The sequence below is a fragment of the Macrobrachium nipponense genome, chromosome 7 (assembly GCF_015104395.2).
Source record: "Macrobrachium nipponense isolate FS-2020 chromosome 7, ASM1510439v2, whole genome shotgun sequence".
Lineage (NCBI taxonomy): Eukaryota > Metazoa > Arthropoda > Malacostraca > Decapoda > Palaemonidae > Macrobrachium > Macrobrachium nipponense.
The window spans coordinates 53,949,437-53,975,427 of record NC_061109.1 but is presented as its reverse complement, the minus strand read 5'-3'; the positions used below and the strand labels follow the sequence as shown (position 1 = coordinate 53,975,427).

At 35.7% G+C, this 25,991-nt stretch overlaps 1 protein-coding gene across 5 annotated transcripts in view; it reads left to right on the top strand.

Moving 5' to 3' along the window:
• LOC135217326 (RNA-binding protein fusilli-like) overlaps positions 1-25,487 on the top strand; it is a 191,092-nt gene extending 165,605 nt beyond the window's left edge. For 4 of the 5 annotated variants that reach the window (XM_064253121.1, XM_064253124.1, XM_064253122.1 and 1 more), the window contains 4 exons: positions 5,474-5,568; positions 11,678-11,893; positions 13,169-13,402; positions 13,734-16,154. In XM_064253121.1, coding sequence (XP_064109191.1) covers positions 5,474-5,568; positions 11,678-11,893; positions 13,169-13,402; positions 13,734-14,666 — 1,478 coding nt within the window. In that variant the 3' untranslated portion in view covers positions 14,667-16,154. Of the gene's footprint in view, positions 1-5,473; positions 5,569-11,677; positions 11,894-13,168; positions 13,403-13,733; positions 16,155-17,987; positions 18,215-20,841 lie in introns of those variants that run through there. The other variant, XM_064253123.1, reaches the window with a different exon arrangement.
• Positions 25,488-25,991: the final 504 nt, after the last annotated feature.

Sequence of the window (25,991 nt, the reverse complement as noted above, 5' to 3'; positions counted from 1 at the left end):
TGTAATATGTAGTTACTGCCACATCTTGAAGACTTTCACATAGATCGTATGTCACAGTTTGTAGTTGTTTGCGTGTAATATTCTGAGTGAATCTTTTATGCCACTCATGGATATCAATTTCTACGAATTTCTGACAACACAGAGGTGGAAAGATCATATTCTATTTAGGATATTTCATTAAGGATGTTTTGAGGAGACATTGGTAAGGTACCTTTTGCGTAAAAAATGCTTAGCTTGCTTTATTTTACATCCAACTTCCATCAAAGTAGGATAACACGTTTCTGTTCTCATTGTGGCAGATATTTTGCCATTCAAATATCCGTCTATTAGGCAAGAGAACATGCTTTATTCTTAAGAAGGCTGTCTTGATGTTCTCAAAAATTTAAGAGCAGCATATTTGGAGGATTCGGGTTTTTTGGCCGGTGGACATTGCTTCATAAAATGTATCGCCACGCACGGCTGCTTGCCAGAAGCGAAGTTAACTAAGTTTTAAAGTTTTGCAACAATTCCTAGTGAAGAACATAATTTCTACAAACGAAATCATTGAAACTCTCCGAACTGATGATAAAGAAACCCAGTCCCCTCATGTCCTTGAAATGTATTCTTATGTTATACTTGGACAAGTATTTAAATCCTTATGCCGGTAACCGCAGAAAAGTACGATTTGTCAGGGCAGTGGGGCTATGTTTATGTAGGCTAGAAAAACTTGACATCATAATATGTTGTACTTTTGGGACTCATTTGTACGTATACAGCCTTTGTAATAGTAATGCTAAATATTCTCATTTTATTGCTCACAGTAAAATGGGGTTGTTAAGAAACTGTCTGCCCCCACTTGACCACTGTATCTGCTCTTGTTTGCTCAATCTATATAACCTACTTGAGTGAAGTGGTTGGAGACTACTTTATCAAACCCTGTTTGTATGTAGTAGCAGAATTATGATACTTTTAGAGTATTTTAACGCAACATTCATACTGAAGCATGCTTTCATATTCGGTCGTAAGAAGAAAGTTCTCTCGAAACACAAGAGCAATTTATATTGCAGATCCTTTTAATTTCTTTGGAGAATGTGTTGCACAGACTTTGGCTTTAAAAATTTTATCTGCAGATTGCCAGATGGAAGCGTTAACGTACTGTTTTGCATGTTTCTAAAATTACACATGTTTATACCTTAGACTTTATTATTTTTATAGTCAATATTTTCTAACTGAATTTGGTGGTATGAGGAGCTGGCATAATTCACTTGAGGAATGAAAAATGCATACAGTACAGGCAGTCTACTAATAAAAATGACCTTACACCTGGAGAATTCCGGTTTGTGTTTTCGTTTTGCAGTAAAAACAAATAAATGGTGTTGGCAGTAAAATATTCATTAACATGCAAAGTTTTACCGAACTGAAGACAAGTCGATCAATTGCAATAATTTACATGCGATTTGTTGGTAGATCGTGTTCAGTAGACACTTCTACTTTGAAATTACAACTTGTTTGAAATATTAGATTGATTCTTGCAAAAAGCTTAATATAGATTTCCTGATAGCTGAAATGTCAAAACAATTCTGGCTGTGTCTGGGGATGCCAGTAGAATGCAGCACGTTATGGCATGTTTGTTATGGTGCTGTTACTAAAGTGATATCAAAGAAGACAATTTATACTTTGACGTTACAGTCCTGGCGCTCTCTTAACCTTTGGGAAAAAATATCTTTATGCATATGTTTTCTCTATAATAGTTTTACAGTGCAATCCATTCTTTTCATTTGAGTTCGTAGACTTTTATGGATTTGGAATTGAAGTATTTACCAGCATTGATACTGTGCCTTTCATTAGCTACTGCGGAAAGGAATCACGAAGCTTATTGGACACACCTTATAGAAAAGAGACCAAAAGAAAGCTTAAACGTAAAATCCTGGTAAGGATAGGACGACTTGCCTTTTATAATGCTATTTTCGTGTTATTTATTGTTAATGTAAAGTGAATTCTGTATTCAAGGGTTATATTTTTATTTGGGTGTAATTCATTTCCAAGATAATGTGAATTCGACACTAATGGGCTACTTTGGACTTAATATTTGAAAGTGTACAAATGTCAGTTGTAAAAGTTCTAATAAACTATCATGTATACTCATACGTACGTAACTACTCTATTTAAGAGATTGTACGTAACGATATGGTGGTTCGAGTTGGAATGGTAGACGAAGGGTATTGAAGGAATATTTAAGTAATAAAATATTATCAGGAAGTTGAGATGCAAAATTTTTCAGCTTGCCGTTTATAAAGTTGGATAATGGAAGCTTTGATATATATAGTACGTTTAGTTGAACTAAACAGTCTTTTAGTAAGTTAAAGCTAGGTACTTTATTTATAGTAAAAGAAAGTAAAGCAACCTACTGACTGGTGTGGCATTTGTCGAATATGGTCGTACTAAAAGGTAACAAATTGAGATAACGATAATTAACTATTCTTAGTCAAAAGTTCGTGGCGATGAGCAGGTTTTAGTATTTTTTGATGCTGTTGTAGTGAGAGGTTTTGTATGAGTTTCACTCAAGAAAATCATCAGAGAATCTGGAGTGGCGTTCTGGCTGGTTTGTTGCCTATTATTGAATTTTCTTTTTCTTGTGATTTTTTTTTAATCTCTAACTATGATATGTCCGGATATGTCCATCTTTTAAGGCGGAGGTATCACTTAAAATCCCTTCGCAGAGCGATCGACATGGGTATCCTAGGCTGTTGGTCTTTAATAATGTAATTTGTGTGTTTTGTGGCCACTGTTGTATCTCAGGTTTTTATCGTGTTAATGCAGCATTACGGCTGAAGAGCTCGGTAAAATCTTTTCCGGAAGAACTCGCTAACATCTTTTCATAAAATAAACGTACCAGAAATACCATAGGCGACTTTAAAGTTTTTTTTTTTTTTTTTAGGACAACGGTTTTGATATTGTTTTTATCGTCATTTCGTAACTCGTTGGTGGTCAGCTGGTACTTTAAAAGTGAAGATGATGACAGAAGACTCCAGTGGGAAGCGTGAACTAGTTTAATTATTCTTCAACGTTATTTCATCGCCAGTTGAAGATTTCTGCTGTGTCGTTATGAAGATAAGGTTCGTCTTAGCTTGGCTCCCCACTGATGATAATTAACCTGGACGAAACCAAACCGGGTTGCTGATTGCGTAAGATATGATTACCCCAGGTTTCTTGTTAAGGTTACTTGTACTGTGTAGATAAGAACTCCGTCATGATAAGCCATTAATATGTGTATATACAATTATCCCTAATTACGATACTAGTTGCGAATTTTTTGCTTAATTAAATAGTATTGCCTCGAAACCAATCATAGAGTACTCTTAATTAACGTCGTACTCCCTTTTCGTGGACACTTCTGCATAAAACTGTCTTTAAGTGAAACTATTCAAAACGTTCGCCGGCAGCATTCTGTGGAGAGAGTAGTTTAAACATTTGATGAACTGTGCCATATAACAGTGTAGGTTGATGTTCACCTGATAAGAGTTTGAGGAATTTAAGATCGTGTCATTGTGAGGATGTTCGTTCAAGCCAGCGAGTCTAGAGGAAAATCCACGATAATTATGAAGACCGGATGGAATAAACTTTGGCAATACCGTCATATATGCATCTCGCTCGCCCTTTGGAAAGTCACAAAAGTCAAAGCCTTGAGGACACAGTGAATGTACGTAGCTGCTCGCGGACATGTTGATAAACTTCACTAATGTATGCTTCGGAAAGTTTAGCCCCCATAAAAAACATGTAGACTGTGACAGTATTTTGTACTCATTCGTCTGTTTTCTGTTTGCCTGGTTTTATGAAAACTTGGCAGCGGCAATGAGTTCAAAATGGGAAGTTTATGCCACAAAATCAGTCATTCAGCGTTTGGTGAGTATTAAGTTTGTTCAAAATCTTTACATATGAGAATTAGTCGCAAGAAAGAGTGGTGCCACTCGAAAAGAAATTTAGGCGGTCATAAGTTCAGCTAGACAGTCCTGCCTCTCCGATAATTGATAAGGCGATTAAAGATGAACAAGTTACCTGATAAGGGGAGAGAGACTTGTTTTCTTGTTGCTATTTATGTAAGGTATGTGGAAATACATTGGTATAAAAGATACACTATACATATATACATATATATATATATATATATATATATATATATATATATATATATATATATATATATATATATATATATATATATATATATATATATATATACATATATACATATACATATATCATATATATATATATATATATATATATATATATATATTATATATATATATATATATATATATATATATATATATATATATATATATATATATATATGGGGGGGATGCAATCCAAACTACAAGAGGAATTTACTTGCTTCTGCATATATATATTATATATATATATATATATATATATATATATATATATATATATATATATATATATATATATATATATATAATTATATATATATATATATTGAATTCTGATGCGGAGCACATGTGCCGCCCTCTGATTCTGAAATCGATTAATCTTCTTGATATAGTTTCATTGTCATACCATATGATTCATGTTCGTGTCGCAATACAGATCATGCTCGACCTATATATATTATTATTATTATTGTTTGCAATTAAAATGAAATTGATCTTCAAATAGATTGTTCAGGCTGCCAGTTGTTTGATTTGCCTTTTTGAGTTTTTCGCTAAATTACAACTTTAAGAGAACCTGTACTGGATTTCATTATTTCTGAACAATCGAAAGTTTGTCTCATCAATCCTTTCTCCATTCAAAGATGTTTCGTCTCTTTTTCCTCATTCATCAGGTTTTTCTTGGGTGTAATTTGATTTCCAGTTCTCCAGATATATGATGCATTCTGTTAAGCAAGGTTTGCAAATTCTGTAGTGTTTGGCTAACTGAGACTGCATCATCTGCGTATTCTATGTCAGGTTTCAATCGTAGTTCTATCCAAGCTCACTCTGCCGCCTGCGAACGCCGTTTCTCATCATAACATGATGTGGGAATAGCAAACAGCAAAGATGGAATACCAATTCCTGGGTAGCAACCTCCTGCTGTTTACTGCAACCGCCCCCCACACATACTTATATATATGTATATATATATATATATTATTATTATATATATATATAGATATATAGATATATATATATATTATATGTATGTCTGCTTAAGGTTATAATGTTTGTTTGCGATATGTTTTATTTAAAGAATCCTGAGACACATGAATAACTATAGAGTCCTAGGCTCCATTTTTATTGAGGAAGCAAGATGAGTAAATTAGTACGTGTGGGTTTATTTGTATTCGTATTCTACAAAACTATGTATGTTGTGCATAAAGATGCAATTTTCTTTAAATTTTAAGTGTGCTTTGCTTGCGTGTTGCCATCGAGGGTTTCCTGTTATTCCCAGAAATGACTGCTAGCTAAACTTTTGCGTCTTTTGTGTTTTTCAGGAAACAACAATGAAGCCCAGCAGTTTTTATCGAGAGGCGGCCAGGTCATCATTAGAATGCGTGGCTTACCCTACGACTGCACCGCTAAGCAAGTGGTAGGTTGTCCTGACCGCGTTTTCTGCCTGTCAGTAATTATTTTCTCTCTCTCTCTCTCTCTCCTCTCTCTCTCTCTCTCTCTCTCTCTCCGTGTGTGTGTGGGGATCTTTATTTACACAATATGATTACAGCTGTTGTAGGGTCATCAATAAATCGAAATGCATATTTTCTGTCATGGAACTGTATTAGCAGAAAAGGCCTGAGAAAAAGCTTTATATAGGTAAGTTTTCGTGTCTAGTTGACATCATAGTTAATGGGTGTTTATGGTGCATCACTGTGCCGTGACCGGAGATGATGAGTTAAGAAAGCCACAATTATGTATATGACACAGTATTTTTCAAATTTCAAAAAGGTTTTTCAAAAAGATTTTTAAAAAGAAAGCTTTCGACGGTTTACACTAGACAAATTGAAAGATGTTTGTTTGAAGCCATAATAACTTTAGTCGTGAAAATAGCGGTCATGTATGGCTCTCACCGCATCTGTAAGCCAGCCGTTGTCTTCTTAACGGCTCTCCTTCGTTTGTATGGGGGTTGGGGATTCCTGGATGGCGAACGACTTTCACCATCGGTGCCTCGTTTCTTTTTTAACTTTTTTTTTTTATTTGGAAAAACACTATTATATACATAATTGTGTTTTTTTTTAACTCGGTAATGGGTGTGTTTGTGTTCTCGTGATGATGGTCTGTCCGATTAACTATTTCTTTTTTACTTACGCTATCGCAAAGTATGAAGCGTGAAGTGAATATACCTCAATTTAGGTTAATTTTTTAAAGGTTTAATTCTGTATTGTAAAATTTTTATATCCTTTGGTCCTTCCGACGGACCCTTTATTTCTCAGGCACATCTGATAGGCTTTTATTAAGTTTTTCTTCCGTGACATTTTAGGTTTTTGGATATGTCCGACTAGCCCAATTGTCCGTTATTGCAAGATGTTCTCCAGTACCAAGTTGCATCCTGACTCCTTTGTCTTTTTAACCTTCATTTAGTTGAAACTTTTTAGTTCACGAAGCTCTCCTAATGCAGTCGGTCCTTATTTTAGTATGTTGTGCTACGCTGGCAGTCTTGAAGGCTGCACTAGAGAGTTGAAGCGAAGTGGCTTTTAAACCTTTCAATTATTTAGAGATTATTCACATTGCTCTGTATTCTCACATTTAGAGTGGCCACTGATGTTCGAATACACATTCCTGTAGCTCATAGGTCAGAGTATTTGCCCTCCATTTATTTCCATAGTTTTCTACTCTCGCAATTGTGATTTGTCTCAAAGCTGTCTCATAATTCGATTCAGTCACCTCAATCGTCTGAAAGCGCTACAGGAAAGCTGCGGCTGATACAGCATTATGCATATGCTGTACAGAGAACTCGATTACGCCGAAAGATTCTGCGCATTTTTGTTACTAGTTTCCGTTGTTATTACTTTGCAGAATTTACGAAGGGAAGAAAATACTTATTGTTTGGCATACGAACGCCAGTATAATCTCTCCATTATAGTAGACCAAGGTTGGCAACTGCGAGAGAGAGAGAGAGAGAGAGAGAGAGAGAGAGAGAGAGAGAGAGAGAGAGAGAGAGAATTAGGTAGAGTCAAGCAGGTAATGAAACATAGTGATGGGAAGTATATCGGTAGACTGTAAATAACCACTTTTTGTGTGTACGTGAACTGCGTGTTGCAAATCTCCATGATGGTTCGATGGAGATGCCATAGAGTAGTGCGAGTCTAAATTCCTGGTGTCAATGAGATTGCACTGTACTTGAATATAGTCATTGACGATTTTTAGACACTACAATTCTCGTCATATTTATCGGGATATTATATTTGAAGATTTCCTGGTGGGTGTAACCTTATAAAGTAGCGAACTTGGGTATTGTTTTTCAGAGAGATTGCGTTTATTATAAGAGTCAGTCCACTTTTCGACCTAGGAGGAATCGGCCAGGTTGCTGTTTGTGTGTATTTGTATATGATTGACGAAAGTATTTCTTTAAAAGGTTACATTGCATTACATAATATGGTACGTGTGAAGTCATGACACAACCAGAATGTGAAGACGTCATTGCATAGACCCGCGATGCGAGTTGTGTATGCATTGGCAGTAGTCACTGTCATCCATATAAAGTTGACGGTGTTACGCACTACAATGAAATAATCCCCCAGACATCTATCTAGAAATAAAGTACTGGGTTTCCACCTAGATATATATATATATATATATATATATATATATATATATATATATATATATATATATATATATATATATATATATGTGTGTGTGTGTGTATATAGATATATATATATATATAATATATATATATAATAATATATAATATATAAATAGGTGAGATTTTCCCTCTTTTTTCATATTTTGTACAGATGCGTACATGTTCACCAGATGCATTTGCTGTATTGATTCTGGACTCAAAATGTGTGTAAGGAGCAAGTGCTGAATGGCTTATATACATATATATATATGAATAATTATCACATCACCGTGATTCATATAGATCATTCGAGCTACAAATGTCCTTTAATATCTAATTCGCTCTACCTCGGAATTGATATATTTTTATATATGTACCGAAGGGGAATTTTTAGTTGATAATAATTTCGTCCCCTCATGGGATCGAACCACCGTTGGCCGACTGGATAACGTCACTGGCCGTTCCTGATTTCGTTCCCGTCCACTGGACGGTGGTTCGATCCCGTGAGGGGACGAAATTATTATAACTAAAAAAATTCCCCTTCGGTACATATATAAAAATATATCAATTCCGAGGTAGAGCGAATTAGATATAGATTATTATATATATTATATATAAAAGATATATATATATATATATATATATCATATTATATATATATTATATATATCTATATATATATTATATATATATATCTATATATAGATATATATATATATGAGAGCGAGAGAAAATGAGACTTTGCGAGAGAGAGAGTAGAGAGATGAGCGTGTAGTTGATGACCATTATCTCTTTCTTTTTTACGTGATATGGCATATCGCACAGAGGTGAGCTCCGTCTCCGTAAATATTTTTATCAGTAGTTGGTGACCTTAGACAAGAGGACGAATGCCCTTCTACTCTTGTAAAAATTAATAGTTTATTCAAAGCGCCTTTTGTTGTTTCATATGTGGCATTATTATTTGTTTTTTAAAATGTTTCAATGATAATTTTTTTTGCGGAATTGAAGAATGAGACTATTAGAACATCCTTATTCCTGGCTGGTCAGCACAAAGTTATCGCTGTAACAAATCAGCTCGTATCACCAGACTATTAGATCAGTATGCTTGCCCATTTATAGCAAAGCAAGTTTGAGGTTTTATTTTTCTTTTACAATTTTAAAGCTTCGTATTTATAAATAGCTTTAGGTAATTGCCCAGGTTTATATAATCGCGAGTAATGGTTCATTTCGTCAGTTTCTGAAGAACTTGATCAACGAAGAGGAAAAAAACTCATACTAGTGTCATTATGAAGAATCACTTGTATGTCCGAGACCGTCCTTCGTCTGTTTGTGTATCTCACTCCATATGTTATTCCATTATAGACAAACGGGTCTTTTGATTGCAAGACTCTTATAGAATGTTGTAGCCACTTCGTCGATTATACAATTTACGAAGGCAGGCACACATATCATATGACTATGGACAAATACAGAAATCGTAAAAGTTAGAAAGAGTGCTTATCATGTTTGGTCTGATACTGATCTTTGCCTGGTGACATCTTGAATTTGGGCAACACTTTGTCCAGTCTCTCTCTTTTTAGCAGCTGGTGTTCAGAATACCATGTGGCCATAACACAACCTTCGTATGTGGTATAGCTTCGGTTTTATGACTTTCTACAGCCTGAGATTCAAATTTCCTCATTGATGCCTTACTCTAGCACGCTTTCAGTAGAAGTGGACTTAATTTCTTTAATTAGACTTCATTTGACAATTTTTACATAAAACTACAATGGACTGAAAATGAGTCGCGCATTTCTTCGTCCTTCAATCTATTATGTGCCAGTTTTGATGGTGTCCTTGAATGATTCTGTGGCTGTGATCGATTATCGACTGCACTGATCATTACAACATTATATTGGTGCTCATTAACCCAGGAAAAAAAATCTTTTATCTCGGCAGTGAGGATTTGAAAAATAACATACATCAAGTGACATGGTGATAGAAAAATAACATACATCAAGTGACATGGTGATATTGCCTATGATAAGAACGCTGTAAAGATCTATCTTCTTGTCGTCTTTCAAGATAATTTGTAAGCAGGCGAAGAACTAACAAAGGGGGTTAATGTAGAATTTGAACAGGGTAACAGAAAGTGGGAAAATATCTGGGAAGACATGAGAGAAGTATGTGTTGGGGAAGCAAAATAACTGGTGGGAAGAACCTGCGGATGTAGTGTCTAGAGGAGAAAATTGCTGGTGGAATGGAGAAATGCAAGAATCAATTAAAAGAAAATCAAAAGCATTTAAACTGAAAAGTAAGGCATGCACAGCTTGCAGAGAAACGCGGGTATAGCTATTGGAAGAGTAGAGTAGCAGAGCAGTTGAATGAAAGGCTAGGAGCAAGCAGAGGAAAGGATATCTATAAGATTTCAAAACTTGAGGAAAAGGCAGGGACAAGATATAGGCAAATTGGGTGTCATCATGGTTAGAGATGGAAACCTATTGCATATGATGAAGACATAAGAAGAGATGGAGAGAGTATTTTAAACAACTGTTAATACTGAAATGAGAGAGAGGAAATGGAGGCACAGAAGGTGGAGGGACCAGTGATGGAGATAAAGGATACAGAAGTGAAGTGAACATTAAGTAAAGTGAAGAATGGTAAAACACCTGGTTCGTCAGTTCCAAATTGAAATAATCAAATTAGTAGGTACAGAGGGTAAAGAAATGGATGCTGGATTTACTAAATGCTATGTGGGAAGAGGAAGTAATGCAACATATAGGCAAAATAGAAGTACAAGAAAGAAGAGGCTCGTATATGAAACAGGGAAAAGTTTAAATACTTAGGATCTACTTTAAACCAAGAGGGAGAAAGTGAGACTGAAGTTGACAGTAGGATAAAAGCTGTGTGGAGTAAATGGAAAGGTGGCTGGAGTAGTATGTGATAAGAAAATGTCAATCAAGCTAGAAGTCTAAGATCTACAGCACAATGTTAAGATCAGTTTTAATGTATGGATTGGAAATGGGCTCTAAGAAGAAGTGAAAGTGAAGCTTGAGAGGACAGAGATGAGAATGCTGAGGTGGATTATGGGAATAGCGCTGCTTGAGAGATTGGAAAATGATGAAATAAGAATAGCAGGCTTAGTAAAGATTACAGAGATGATAAGAGAGGCGAGATTGAGAAGGTATGGCCATGCGTTGAGGATGGATGATGAGGGAGTGAAGAGTGCTTGGGAGGAACCTTGTAGATGAAGAAGATCGAGAGGGAGTCAGAGAAATAGATGGCGAGATAAAGTGAAGGAAGATATGGGAGAGAAGAGGTTTGGTGGAGGATGATGCCTTTGATTGAAGACAGTGGAGAAGGTGCATCAGGTAACCGACCCCTTAATGTTAAGTGTGTATGGGGTGTGTCCACGTAGGCATATTTGTTCAGTTGTATTAAAACACACACACAGAGTAACCAAAGTTGACTTTTTCTTCGCCGTGAGGTACTGTAATAATCTGCTCAAATCAAAATTTATGTTTACAGACTGTGATTTTCAATATAGCATTTGAGAATTTGTGTGCATTCAATAGAGTTAATTAAGGTTATTAGTGTGGGTGCTCACTATGATGAACATTCTTGTCAAGTTAAACCAGTGTACACTGTCTTGAGGGGGCAATCAATGTTTTGTTTTATTCAAATCAAACAGTAGAGGGTTCCAAATCTCTCTCTCTCTCTCCCCCTCTCCCCCCAAAAAACACACACTTCATTCACGGTAATACCAAGAAAGGATTTATAATTGATTTTTCAAAAAAGGAAACGAACGTCCTCCACTACCTCTTAACCCAACCCCACAATCTTCTCATCTCTTCCAATTCGAAAGTAAGTGGTATTATTAAGTCAGGAGCCTACATTGCAGACTGTTTCTCAACTTTTTTTAATGTCTCGGATACAGGTGGAGTTCTTTGAATCTGGAGAGAATGGTTGTCAGATCCTTGACAATGAAGAGGGAGTCCTCTTCGTCAGGAAGCCCGATGGGCGTGCCACTGGAGACGCTTTCGTGCTCTTTGCCTCTGAGGAAGATAGCGCCAAGGCCCTTGGCAAACATCGGGAGATCATTGGCTCACGGTACATAGAACTCTTCAGGTCTACCACTGCCGAAGTTCAACAGGTGAGTCGCTTGTCGTGTACTTTTCGTTAACACATTGTCTCGTTTCATCATTATATTCATGTTTGTTCATTTTGGCAAACCCTCGCAATGTCCTACCAGTCAGCCTCATTTGTTTGTTAAGGGTTTCCTTTCAGTAAATCCTGGTTTCATCTTGTCCATTTGCACATAAAACTTGTTTGTATTAGCTCTTCCGTTAGTTGTCTTAACTAAGCAGTTCCCCGCTGCTTAATTGTTTCTGGAAAGCTCGTCTGGAGTAGTTTTGCTTGTCGATGATTGATCTTGTCTCTTGCGCCAACTCCAATTTATTTACTTAGACAATTCTTCTGGTATTGTTGGTTATAGATTGATTACCTGTCCTTTTGACAGCATTAATTTCCGATATGTTCTTCCTGACGGCACTTGCATTTACGAATGGCCGATGCAAAGTTGATTAACTTAACCTTTGCCTAGTCAAGTTATAGTTTGGTTTGGCACCTGTTACAACAAATGTGTTTAATGTTTTTGTCTTTTTCTCTTTCTATCTGTGCAGCAGAAACTCTCGTAAGTAAATCATTTGTCATTACGTGTCGTTTATTAAATTAAGGTCAGGAATATCCCATGTTTTTATGTTCAGTGTTCATTTCATTGTGTCAGTTTTGCTACTTAATTATGGCTACTAAATTTAGATCATATTTACCCCAAAATAAGAGTAATGTAGAAAATATGACGCAAACTTTCCATAAAACTAGTGCATTATCATCAAATTTTACACTTTGTAAACGAATTCCACACGAAATTTCTCTGTTCTGTAAAATTCTGTAACTTAGATTATTGAATAAGTAAAATTATTCGCAAACTTCTCATGATAGTATATGTACTAGTTGCAATATAGTTTGACTTGACTGGAGTTTTTTGCAAGTACGTAAGTTGGTTCAGGATTACTCGGGCGATTGTTGATGCCAAATAATGAGTTACGTGTATGCTAGGAAAGCATATTTTGTGCTTGCGCATACATCATTTTTAGCCAGCCAAGAGGATATCAAGGAAGTTCAGATTAGGTTTATGACAGAAATCTGACGCGAGATTTTACCATCATTTGGATAATGACACGAAAAAGAATGCATTATTCCTGGAGAGAATTTGTGTTCTCAGTATGAGAGATTGAGTTTTCTGAAAAATTACATTATTATCGATAAAAAAAAAAAAGTTACAATATAATGTTTACTGTAGAATTGAAAAGGGAATATTTTGACAGTTTCATGATGTGCTGTATGTTAATCTTTTCAAATATTCTAGGTTCTCAATCGCTCCATGGATCCTCGTACTTATGAACAACAGCAACCGCTGATAGCACAACTCCCACAAGTACCCCTCCTGCCTCAACAGATCATTACATCTGGCACAAGAAAAGACTGCATTCGCTTAAGAGGCCTTCCATTTGAAGCTCAAGTGGAGCACATACTGGAGTTTCTTGGGGAGCATGCTAAGAGTATTGTTTATCAGGGCGTTCACATGGTCTACAATGCTCATGTAAGTTTTATTCATATTTATGATCAAATCTGCAAGTGTGGTAGAATCCTGTAAATGCATCCATGGCTGTATAATTGTAATATACAGTATGCTTATTGAAATTTTGATAGCAGAAGTGTTCAAATTTTTAAAAATTATTTACTGCTTGCTTTAGTCACTTAGTTTCCCAAAGAAAGTTTGTGCAAAATTATCTTTTTTATTTGAATGTTTTTTTTCAACATCAGATTATTGGTAGCAGTAGCTTCCTCAACGAAATTATTGTTGGTTCTGACATCCTTTAAAATAATCTTCCACTAAGAAACTTCGATTTTACCAAAAGATTTCTTTCCAGGGTCAACCAAGTGGTGAGGCTTTCATTCAGATGGATGGCGAACACTCTGCGTTCATGGCTTCACAACAGAGACATCACCGTTATATGATTTTTGGCAAGAAACAAAGATACATAGAAGTTTTTCAGTGCTCAGGCGAAGATATGAATATGGTGCTTACTGGTGGCCTCCCCGCCCAGCGGCCCATCGTGTCCCCTGGTATGTTGGTGTGGGACAATTCCACCACAAATCTACCTGGTGGGGCACTTCATCCCCCTGGTCTACCCCCTACTGTTGCTCCTCGGCCCCCAGGACCCCTTTTCCATGGTGCAGCTCCACCTGGTTTACCTCCTCCCCCTCATGGCTCAGTTATACCTGGTATGCCCCAAAGTCCTCTCAAACAACCTGAAGCCCAGTTGTTACTTCCTCCACCTATGGGTCCTCCTCCCCCAAGACAAGCTCTTCCTCCTCAGAATCATTTAGAAGTTCCCCATACCTCTCAAGCTACTCCAACTCTGTTAAACCCCATGAAATCTGTCATGTCTGTCCCCCCTCCCTTGATTGGACAATATGGGGAAATGCCAGTTGTCTCGCAGATGAGCACTGTTTCAAGCCCTCTTCTTTTCTTTTCTAATGCTCGAACCACCCTTCCTGGTACTCTGCATCCTCAAGTAACCTTAGTACCCGTATCGACAGCCCAAACCAGAGATTTGCAAGGGACACCTACAGCCCTGCAGAAATCCCCATTGGCACAACCTCTTCTCCCAATGCCTTTTGCTACTGGCCCTGCCATGGCAGTAGCTAGGTTACCTGCCACACAAAAACGAAGTTTTGACCAAGCTTTTCCAGGGGACACGGGTGCTGCCACCATGGGGGCAGCAATGAAGCGCACCCCCATTAACCCTTCATTGTTGCATTCTTTATATTCCCAAGCCCAAGTGTTCCCTGCCATGTAATACTCAATTCAGTGCTGCATTAAACTCACCTGTATATAGTTGATTGACAGAGAGGATGATCTCAGTGTGATAGGAATTTGGCAGGTGTTGCTAGTATCCAATAGGAAAGTTCATGACTTTTGCTTATGAGAGCCAATCTCATGATCTTAATGGTTACAGCATAATGCCCTGTCCCGTGTTACACTGTTGACAATGTGTGCGTAGTGCAGCAATAATGTGTGTGCAATCTGCTATTACTTTGGTGTGCTGCACTTGGTGTTGCCAGCAAAGCAAACACTGTTAGCCAACATTGTGAGGCTGCTGGGCGTGTCCTGCTGGAGGTTGGATGAGCCTTGGTTCCTTAGAATTGTGTTAATGGAATTAGATGGCATTTCATATTAGATGACTTGGGATAAAGCAGTTGCATGGCTTTGCCATGGTGTCCTTGTTTTCAGTGTTGATAGTGTTTCAATTTGTAAGAAGTACAGTAATAAAAACAGTGCACCATGTTGTTATTGTTTTGGCATTTGCCAGGTCAAAAGCTTTTTCCAAAGGCATAAATAATTGTCAGTCTCTTATGATCTCTAAAGATGTGTCAGTGTGTGTGTCTTTTGATGGTGTGAGGTTGCTTGTATGTGCATGGCTGCATATATTTTTGGTCAAAGGAGTGTCCCTCCTTTTTGATCATGTAATTGCTCATATGAATGAGCATAATCTGTAGTTAGTGATTTTAATTTTAAGTTAAACTTTTGAATTTATTGCTTTTAGCTTAGATTGTAGCAGCCATGTACACACAAGCATTTGGTTGGCTGGCAGTGTGTTGCTGTGGTGGTGGTGTTGTGTGGTGGTATATGAAGCCACCACGGAGGGAACACGTGCAGTGAACCCCTTTTGTGGGTTCTGGTAGGACTTAGGTGCTGGCCACAGGACTTTCCAACTCGAGTTATGCAGACTTAGTGACTTAACTGTATCTCAGTAGTAGGTATGTATTTATTTTGACTTTTTTTTTTTTTCTTTCAAGGTTGAAATTAGGCATAGTACTGTTCCCATTGGTTCTATTAGGGGTAATTTGCATCCATTAAGGGACATAGACAATACTGTAGTATTGTGATAGCAACAATGACTCGAGCCTGTGGAGTCTTGCGGCCTTGTGCCCTCTGGCTGGGCTGTTTAGGGGCCAGATGCAAGGGCAACATGGTCCTCTAACACTTCTGTAATACATTCCACTAAGTGTGATACCTGCACCATTGTTATTTTGTGTGTATATTCAGTAGTTTTTCTCTATTGTTATAGCTTTATATTTAGTTCAGATATTGAACATTTTCAAGGCTTTTCAATGTGATTTTATCTTTAAATAAGAGATCTGGTACATACCAGAACACTACATTTTAAGTTTTAATACCTACTGTCGTTAGCCCAGAAAATGTTCCAGATGTTATTTTGACTTAACTGGATTTGGTGTGAACGCCATTATTACTTTGCTAAGACCAATAAAGTCTGTTAAGATATTCCCAGTGGTTTTCTGGTTCCGGTGTATGGGTCACCTCTCATCCTCTATATCAAACAAAGCCACTCTCTCATAAGAGGCTCGTGGGCCTGGCAGATTAAGGTAACAAGGTAGGCAAGAGCTTTACACCTTTTGTGGTTGCAGGCTGCGTTCTGGTTTTTAGTGGTGTACTGTAGTTGTGGTGTAGTGTAGTCATGGTGTTGGCAGGTGGTGGTAGATTACTTGAAGGTGGCTTTGGTGGTGGTGTAGTTAAATTGTGGGTGGGTTGTGCATGAATTATTATGGGGGTGTGGAGACTGTGGTATGGTGGTGGTGTTGGTTGCATGTGGTTCTTTGGTGTCATAAGGTGTTGGTGTTGGTGGTGGTGGCAGAGGTGGCGGCAGCAGCGGTGGTGGTAAGGTCTGATTTAGAATTTAATTTGTAACTGGTAAATAGAGAGTATATGAAAAAAAAACCTATTCAAAGTATACATGAAAGGACATTCAGATTTGCCAAGTTCCTTTTTGCCAAAAGTTAAAATTTAGTGCTTATACCGTCAAATAGCAATCAGAGATTGCCTATACGTAGTGCCTAATACAGCAGCCACCATATACTAATGGAAGGTCCAAGATGGTTAATAAAGGGACACCCTTTTAATGGGTGACTGAAAACCATTTTTTTTTCTCTCGGTAAGCATAAAGGCAGACACTTTCAGATATGCGAATAAATATTTAAACAAATAACACAAACATTACAGTATTGTAATTTATTCAGTAATAGCGAAAGAAAAAAGCATCGGTTTTGAATCAAATGATGATATTTGCCAGAAAAATAGGTGGTTTGTGATAATTTTGGAAAATATAAAATATACGTATATATCTGGTTTTAAAGATAATTTTAAATGTTTCAGTACTGCACAAATTGTAGAACCATACAAACTAGGTCTTGAGCTTTTCAAAGTTGCATTTACGTATGCTGAGGAATTTTCAAGTGTCAGAATTATATTTGCTTATGAGACTGCATATAATATTTGAAAACAGAAAAGGTTGATAAGACCTTTGGCAATTGATATCAGAGCTAAGCAGATTAGTTTAAATATTGGATACCAATACTTGTTTGTAACAGAAGGAAAGTCTGTAGCATTGCAAAATCAAAATTACTCTCAAGTAACCGGAGAATCAGAAGCTACTTAAGACATGTATACTGAATTTCTTGCCTGACAAGTCTTAAAGTTTTTACTGCTTATGATTTTTAAAGAGGGTCCAAGTATCCCAGTAGGTTTAATCAGATAAAAAATGCAAAGATTCAATATACACTCTGTTTACTTGTAGTTAAATGGTGGCAAGTGTTTCGTCCTCTGTGTTGAGCGTATGTTTTAATGTATGAAGTGGGTCTAGTTGATTGTAGTTTGAAGGTTTAGATAGAAATGATCTAATGCCAGTCATTTCACCCATTTGCTTTTTCTGATGAACTCATTTTCATTTCTCATGTGTCCATTCAATATCTGCTTTTCAGTACACCTCTCATTAAATGATCCAAAGAAATTTGCTAATGTATATTTTGTAATAATTTTAGGACAGGCAGATTGAAATTTAAACATGGGCTCTTACAGTGTGTGAAAGAGGAGTGGATGTGTTTTGAAACCTACTGTTTTTTGGTGTAGCTCTTCAACATGAAGGTTAGATGGTGATTCAGAGCGAGCAGTTAGATGGTTAAACTTCGGTAAACCATCTTTCTGTTAAAAGATTGATCTGCGACCCTGAATGTTGTTGTAGCAGACATCATTTATAACCAGTTCTCTTTATGGCAGAAAGCCACATCATGTAGGACTTTGTTAATCTAAATTTCTCCTACAGGAGGGACTGTGATAGCTCCTCCATTTGGTGCCTACCCATTGGGACCCGCTCCTCCTGTCCTTAGTGCAGTTGGGGCTGTGACACCTCGTCTGACAGCCTTCCCTGGAATGACTTACCCAACCATGTTCTACTGGCCATATCCTTCACCTCCAGTCTCCCCAAGTTCTCCATACTATAGTTCTCCTCCTCATCTTGCTACGCCTGCCACGCCACCACATCACACCATTGTAAGTAGGTTGTTGCCAGGTGTTTGATGCTTTGGGAAGTGTAGGTTGGATAAGTAACTGAAGTCTTGCATATTTTAAACCTTTTAGAGTTTATGCTTTCAGGATTTGATCAGTTTAAATTTTCTTAATACAAAGGAAGTGACTCAGATTCTGAAATGACATGCTAAAGGAAGTGGATCAGATTTAGGAAATCCCATATATTTAAATAGAATAATTTGCCAAGATTTGCTCACTATATCGTGTTCTTGTCAGGAGGAAGTCCAGTTTTTCATGATGGTAGCACTATTGTATTGTAGACTTTAAATACAGTACATAGTATGATTTATGTCAAGTTTGGCAAGTTCTGCACAGGTTATATGAGTTTAGTCAAATGACAAGCCTGTAGTATTATGCGAGTTGTTGCATGTTGTAACTTAATACAAAATGGAGTAATTCACTGTAATTTCAATTTTTATGTAATGATAGTACACAGTTACATATGAAAAAGTAATAATTTTTAGTTAATTCAACTTAAATAAGGCTAGGATCTGAAGTGGTCTAATATTTGCAAAAGTAATGAAAATTAAACCTTGAGATGATTGCAAAGAGGAGAAAGTTAATGAATGGTCCTGTTCTGTGCTTGATTTCCTTTATTCAATTTTATGAACAATTCCTAAAATGCTATGCTTGCTAGTGTTTTAAAATATGACTACATCAGTATTGCATTTCTTTATAATTGTATTAGATAAACTATGCGTAAGTTTTTCATGAAATTTAGTCTGTTAGCTGTACGCAAGTTGAAGTTTTGTATTGTAATTTGTATATGGTTATCTTGATACAGGTATATCCAGATCCATATTACCTTCATCCCATAGGCTAGTTAGATTACAGTTTAAGCCGAGAGGTATATAGTCCCTGTAAATCATGTTGAAATGTATAAAAATTTTTGAATTGTCAGGAAACATAAAACAACAATCAGTATTTTGTATTCAGCTTAATAGCCGTAAAAATGCTCCACAATTTTCACTTTCCAATATTTAAATATGTTAACATCAGAATATTTCTGAGCCAAAAGCAACTTCATGAAAATACTTTTTCTATGGCTGAAAAATTCTGTCACTGATTTCTTAAAGGCAAAATCCTAAGGATTTTCTAACAATAATGAATCAGTAAAATTTTTTACTGATAAAACCTCACGATGCTCGCATTCAGAACTGGATTGAAGGTGGAAAAGCTTTGGTGACTCCAATTGAAGGTTGCAGCTTCAATTTCACTGTGATTATAGAAGCCTTTTGGGGGGATATGTGGGGCCTTCTAAACCAATTCCATTGCTGATCATTGGAGATGCTAATGAAGAGTTCTTGAAAATATATTTTTTTTAACCTGTTCAGGTGATGAAGATGCATCATTTATGAAATCTGGTTATTTTTGTAGGATGCCTCTTGTAGTCTTTCATGCTGACCTGTTCATAACCTGTCTCCTAACTTTAAAGGCTTTTGTGCAAAATAAAAAAAAATAGGCAAAGTATACAAAAGGCACCAAAGCAAAATAAAAATTCTATACAGCTTTCATCTGCTTATCAAAGTTTTAAGAACTTGAAGCTGTATAAAGTACTAAGCTTATCATAGTTTGAAGAACTTGATACTGTTTTAAGTACTAAAACATTTGAATTTAGTATAATCTCCTTTAAATTTTTACAATACAATTTAGAATTGTGCATAGGGAAATAACTGAATTAACACATTCAACTACTCCCTAAGAATAGAATTAAATAAATTTAATTTTTAACACCTAATTACCGAGCCTGTGTTGTGCTATAGTGTCTAGGATATTCATCAGTCATGCTATTTCTCACGAGTGATTTGTTGAGACCTTCATAAATGGTATTTTCCATTTCAGTGAATTCAACAATTTTTTAATCACTGCATTACTTAAGTTCATCATATATTGGCTAGGTACTCACAAATAGAGCACTTACCGTCTCATTGGTTAGATACCCCCCCACAAATAGAACACTTAGTATCTCATACCTATATGCATAAAACCTTGTGCCTTGAATGCTTTTTTGAGAGCAGGCAAGATATCTCCTTTTTATAGAGGGACAGTTGAATGAATATAAAAAGATTTATTGGGGTATTGTCTAAACTAGTTAAATTCATGCATCAAATATTTGCATTAACATCCACTTTGATACCTGAGTTAGGTAGGACAGTGCCACATTCAGTGAGGTGCAATGCACAGTACATGGTAGGAAGGGATACATATTGTTGGGTGCATCCCTCTGGTCTCATGCCACTTAATTTTCTGATTGCTTATTCATGCTTGCTAAAATGTGACCTTTTTAATTATACGAATACAGTTCCTTCAATAATACAGCTCCTTCAGAAGTGTCTTCTTCCAACTTAGGACTCAAAGGTCTTTTGAAATAATTGGTTAAGGTCTGATAAGAGATGGCCATATGTGAGATCTAGTTTGAACTAAAAATAGCAGGATAAACTTTAATGCAACATGATATTTTCATGGTAAGCAGTCTGAGCCTTAATAATATGTGCAGTATTTATTACACATTTGAGGATCGTTTGCTTTAGTAAAGTAGGTAAAATGGCAGATATTGTTCTTTTACTTACATTAAAAATTTCAACCAACAGATTACAGCTGATTGTATGCCCATTCAAGTCAATGGGGACAGCACTCGACATAATGGTGAAGCGGTGGCTACAATGTGAATCCCTGTGAAGTCAATTTACTGACACAGGTAGTAAATGAGCCATTGGGAATACAAACTAGGTAAATTGTTGTAACCTGCCTATCTTCAGAGATAGGCCATGTTGCATTTATATACCTCTATTAGAGGAGAGTTTTTAGACTGAAGGATTAAATCCAGTGGTATTGGTGTCCACAACAATGGAAGAATTGATGAAATTCCATTTTACCAACTACAGTAATTGGTTTACAACAGAGAAATGCACTGATAAGTCATCTGCATTCCCTTTCAGCTACAAATGACGTATTGCAGGTGATTCTTGACTTTGAATCAGTTAATACAGCAATAAGCATAGCATGCCCAAGGAAATGATGACATGCATTGTAATAATTTTGTAGGTGTAAGAGCTTGACCACAGCAGTTTTTTTTTTTTTTTTTTTTTTTCCTTTTACCAAAGTGATCCTTAACAGTTTTACTGCCATCACAATCTTATCCAGAAAACTCCATGATGCCTTGTATATGTCTGATCACTTTGTTCACATGCTTATAAGATTTATATAGATTTATATAAATAAATTTAGAGGATATGATTTTTCTTTAGTTTACTCCTAGGTTGTGTTATACAGAATGTCCTTAGGTTAAGGATTTTGCTGCATTTGCTTATAGAGCAGCAGCGTGTGTGACAACAAGTATCACAAAGTCTTCCAATTGTTGTTTTAAGAAGTTTTATGTTCATGGCCACCTGTGCTGGTGGTTTTTGTATGAGTTGACAGTGAAAATTGTATATCTTACATAATGTATCTGTTCTCTTCATAGTTTTTAAGTTTTCTACTATAGTTTTTACATTGTTACTCATTTGTTGTGCATTCCTAAGTGCCTTAATAAAGTTTATTTGTAGTGTACTGTCATGAATGTGATTTTGTATGATATAGATCTTTATTATCAGTGCATTTTTCTAGGCAGTCCATTATGCTTTAAAGATTTGAGCCACACAGTTTAAATATTGCAAATTGGACTTATCCCAGCAGGTAACATCAGGAAAAAATGGTGAAAGTTAGTCATGCATAAATTCCCTTCATTTAATGGAACATCAGCTAAATAGGGCTCAGTGTTCCTAATGACAAGCTGTGGTAATAACCTTTACCCTTCCTTGTTACTGGAGCCCTTATTTAACCCCATCAAGGGTGCCCCCTTCCCCTTCCCCCATCTACTTAATTCTCAGTTACCACACCCTTGGTAAAATATAGTTATTTAGCTTGTGCTTCCTTGACATACAAGGTTTGTTAGTAAGTAATGTTTGTATGACTGAGTTTATGATTGCATGTTTATGATTGTATGTCTCAATTCTTCATATGTTTAGTATATAAAAAAAATTCTACATATCCATCTAAAAATTATCTTAGATGGCAGCTCTACATTAAAATGATCTCCTTATTTCCTCTCAAGATGTCACTTCTAAATACCCTATGTTTTATATTTTTTCTTAAATATTTTGTTCCTTACTTGATAGTATTTGCACTGTTTCGGTAGTAGTTGCTTTTAATTTTTAAAAGCATGTTTGAAACATAGCAAAGGCAACAGAACCTTCTGGTATGAACTCAACAGAGTAGATAAAAATATTTACATTTTGCTGTGAGTGCGTGATTGTAGTTCAGTTTTACTACTACTTTTGCAGACAAAGTTGCAGCAATGTGAATTTCAGTCATTTTATTTAATTTATAAATCTTTTTTGTACTAAAGTAGCTGTATTTGATAGTCATTAAAACTAATTGTTGTGAAACATTCTCATTTGAATGGTGTTAGAAAAATTAAAGGACTCCCTATGGTTAAAGATTCAAGGGTGCTAAAATGCAAGTGCTATCTATGGCTTGTTGTCAGCATGTATGCCTCAGGTATAATATTGAGGTGTTGACTTGTTGTTATTATCAGATTTAGTTTATTATTCCTATTTTTATTATTACTAATTATTTATTGCTGCTACTACTTGAGATATTTAATTGCTATTAATAAAATGTAGTGGGCTCCCCGTTAAAAATCTCACTGCGATTCTGACTTCGTAGTTTAACTGCGATTATCATGCAGTTTACCCATTTCTTCTTTGTACCCTAGTCGTGACAGCGTGAGTAGCGAGCCTCAATGGTGCTCAAGCCACTCTCAACCTAATGCTCAGGAGGCCACGTACACCACCTTGTGAAATGATTTAATGATTTAAGATGGTTATTATAGTAAAGTTTTTTTTTAGCACATTTGGACTGAAATATCACAGAAAATTTAATTTACTAAGAGCACAAATTACCTTATTTTTCTTAATATTACAACTCCAGACTTCTTGGAAACAATGATCTTTAAATATTGTTTGGCAAATTTTTTGTTAATTTCAACATTGTAAATGGCTGGTGGTTCTGAGTTGGAATGGCAGGTTTATTTGTCAGGTGTTTCTGCCCCTGAATTTGCCTTCTCCTGAAGTTTTTTTTATGCATTTCATATTGGGGCTCAGCAGTTATGAGTTTGATAATTTACTCGTTCCTTGCTTATGGAAATTTACTAAAGTAGTACAATAAAATCTCATAACTTATTGCCATGACAGTGAATGATCTGAGGTGTCTTATGCATATAAGTTTGGTTTATATGAACTGTGGTGTGCGTGGCTGAGAACTTATTTTTCTTACATGTATATTACCAGTGTGATTTTAAAAAGGCAATGGAAAAATTGAAAGAGTTGAATTTGTATTAACAAGTCATCAGTATCCAAAGATAACTTTATGTAGCAAGTGAATGAGACTTTTCTATTTAACTATGATCGCTGGTATAATCTTTTGCATTATCTCGTGACCATCATCTGTGATATTTTGAAAGTGTGAAGAGCCATCTACGGGAATGCCAGGGAGACAGGTGCTCAATAGTTTTGATTAATTTGTGGCTAAAATTACCATGATTTTCGGGAAAATGACTCGGTTTGTCTTGGGCATCTTAAGGTATAACCCGCCTCCCTCTCGTCAAATGATCAAGAGCATGAATATTTGTTAAATCAATTAATTTTAATAGTAATTACCTTGGATATTAAGCACACTTTGATATCAATGAACTGAGGAAATGATTTAAACTTATGCAATGTCACTTGTCGTTAGGGAGCCTTGGGTGGGTCTTTTTATTTATATTTTTTTCTTTCTGTAGGTTTTCATTAGGTTTTTAAAAGGTACTTCTTGGTAATGGTTAAAATTTGTTTGTTGCTCTGTAGCTCACCATGGGTTCCGCTCTATCAATCACATATTCTGTTGTGATGATTTTTTTCCAAGTTGGGTGAGGCAATAAGTAGCTTTGGTTCTTTTGCAACTGTGGGCACATCAAACTAGGGTATGTTAGTGTACTTAATTTCTTCTGCTTTTTGCTTTTTTTATTTTTGTAGCAAATGAAAATTTTGAGATGATCAGAATCTTTAAGCAGTGATGATTGCCAAGGTAAAATGATGCTTGTGAGATTCAGATCATTTTAGAATTGAGATGTAGTGCTGTTGCTTTTCTTGGTTAATAATGCTTTACCTGATTTCCATGGCTTTTTACACTAGAGATAACTTAATTTTAAGGTCATTCCATTGTTTTGTGCTCCATACTTCATAAGCACATTCCATTATTCATTATTGTTAAGTTTTTCTTCAGTTTCGTATTAAACTATAATTGTATATAAAGGATTCTAGTTTAGTCAGCTTTGTAAGTTGGTCAAAGACTTTTCATATCTTTGAGAAACTAAGTTTCCTCTACTGGAATGTCTTTGCCAACTTTCACTCAGTAATACATAGGCGCATATTTTTCTTTGATAAATATACTGATTTTAATGTAGATTTTATATATACATTTTATTTAAGCTATGTTGTAATAAGATTTTGTTAAGGATACATGCCTAAATGATTTTTTTCTTAAAAGTATATTCTACATATGAATAGCTACCTGCAGCCAATTCTGGTGGTGACCAGTAATTTTAGTCAAGAGTTAGTCATGCCCATCCCCATTGCTAATGGTCTGCGCAATTATCTCCCACCTTGAATGTCTGCTAATTGCAGCATATGATGAATCAGCTGTGGGTTAAGCCAAAGAATGTGGGTGTAATGATAAATATAGTCTGGAAATTTTTAATTACAACTTTATAAAGTAAATTAACATTTCATGCTTATTGGAATTTTTCCTGATTTGAGAACACCCTTTGGTTGTCAAAAGTAGAATATGCAAGAAAGGAAAATGTCACCTTAGGTCCCCATTCCTTCTTCCCCCTCCTAAAAAGGGTTGAATCAGCCCAATTCCTCTTTCCCCCTCAAAGAAAGGGTTGAACCAGCCCAATGTGCAATATGAGATATTTATCCATGTCTAGTGAATGTCATCTTGTTACAGTAATTATGATAATGAACATAATAGTTTAACAGAATTTTAGTTACAAGATAACTAGCACTATAGCTGAATAGTCCACAGACTTAATTTCTAGATGTTGACCATTATCAAATTTTATTTAGGATGTGTTAAATGAAGGATTCTTCGTTGTAGAGATCCTGTAGTAGTAGAGATCTTAAAACAATTGAGTTCAATAAAATATAATAAGGTATTCTGTAAGTTCAAACATCCCTTCTCTAACACATCATTTTTGCGTTTGTTGTGAATTTGATCAAGAATTTTTTATGTGCAGAGATGTTATGAGTAAAAAAAAAATTTTTTTTCTCAAAGTCCTGAATAGATTAGTTTAGTAACAGAGCTTTTGCATGTATTTATATGAAATTTAATAAAGTAATTCATGTTAATAACAGGTCTCATATCCCCTATTCCTAGGTTATAATATAATTCTTGGGTTTTAAATATTTAAAATAAATGTACACGTATTTGCAGCTAGAGACATTATTCTCTTCTTGAATAAAATAAATTTATAAAAAATGGTATTTTGAAAAATAAAAAAAATGGAATTTATAAAAAATTAAAAAAATTGAAATTTTAAAAATTTCTTATTATGGAATAATGAGTCAGAAGTGTAATGATTGTCTTAAATAAATTAATAAAAAAATTACTTGGCATTACATTTTTCAAGTGTATATCAGGGGACAATTTTTTGGAAAAA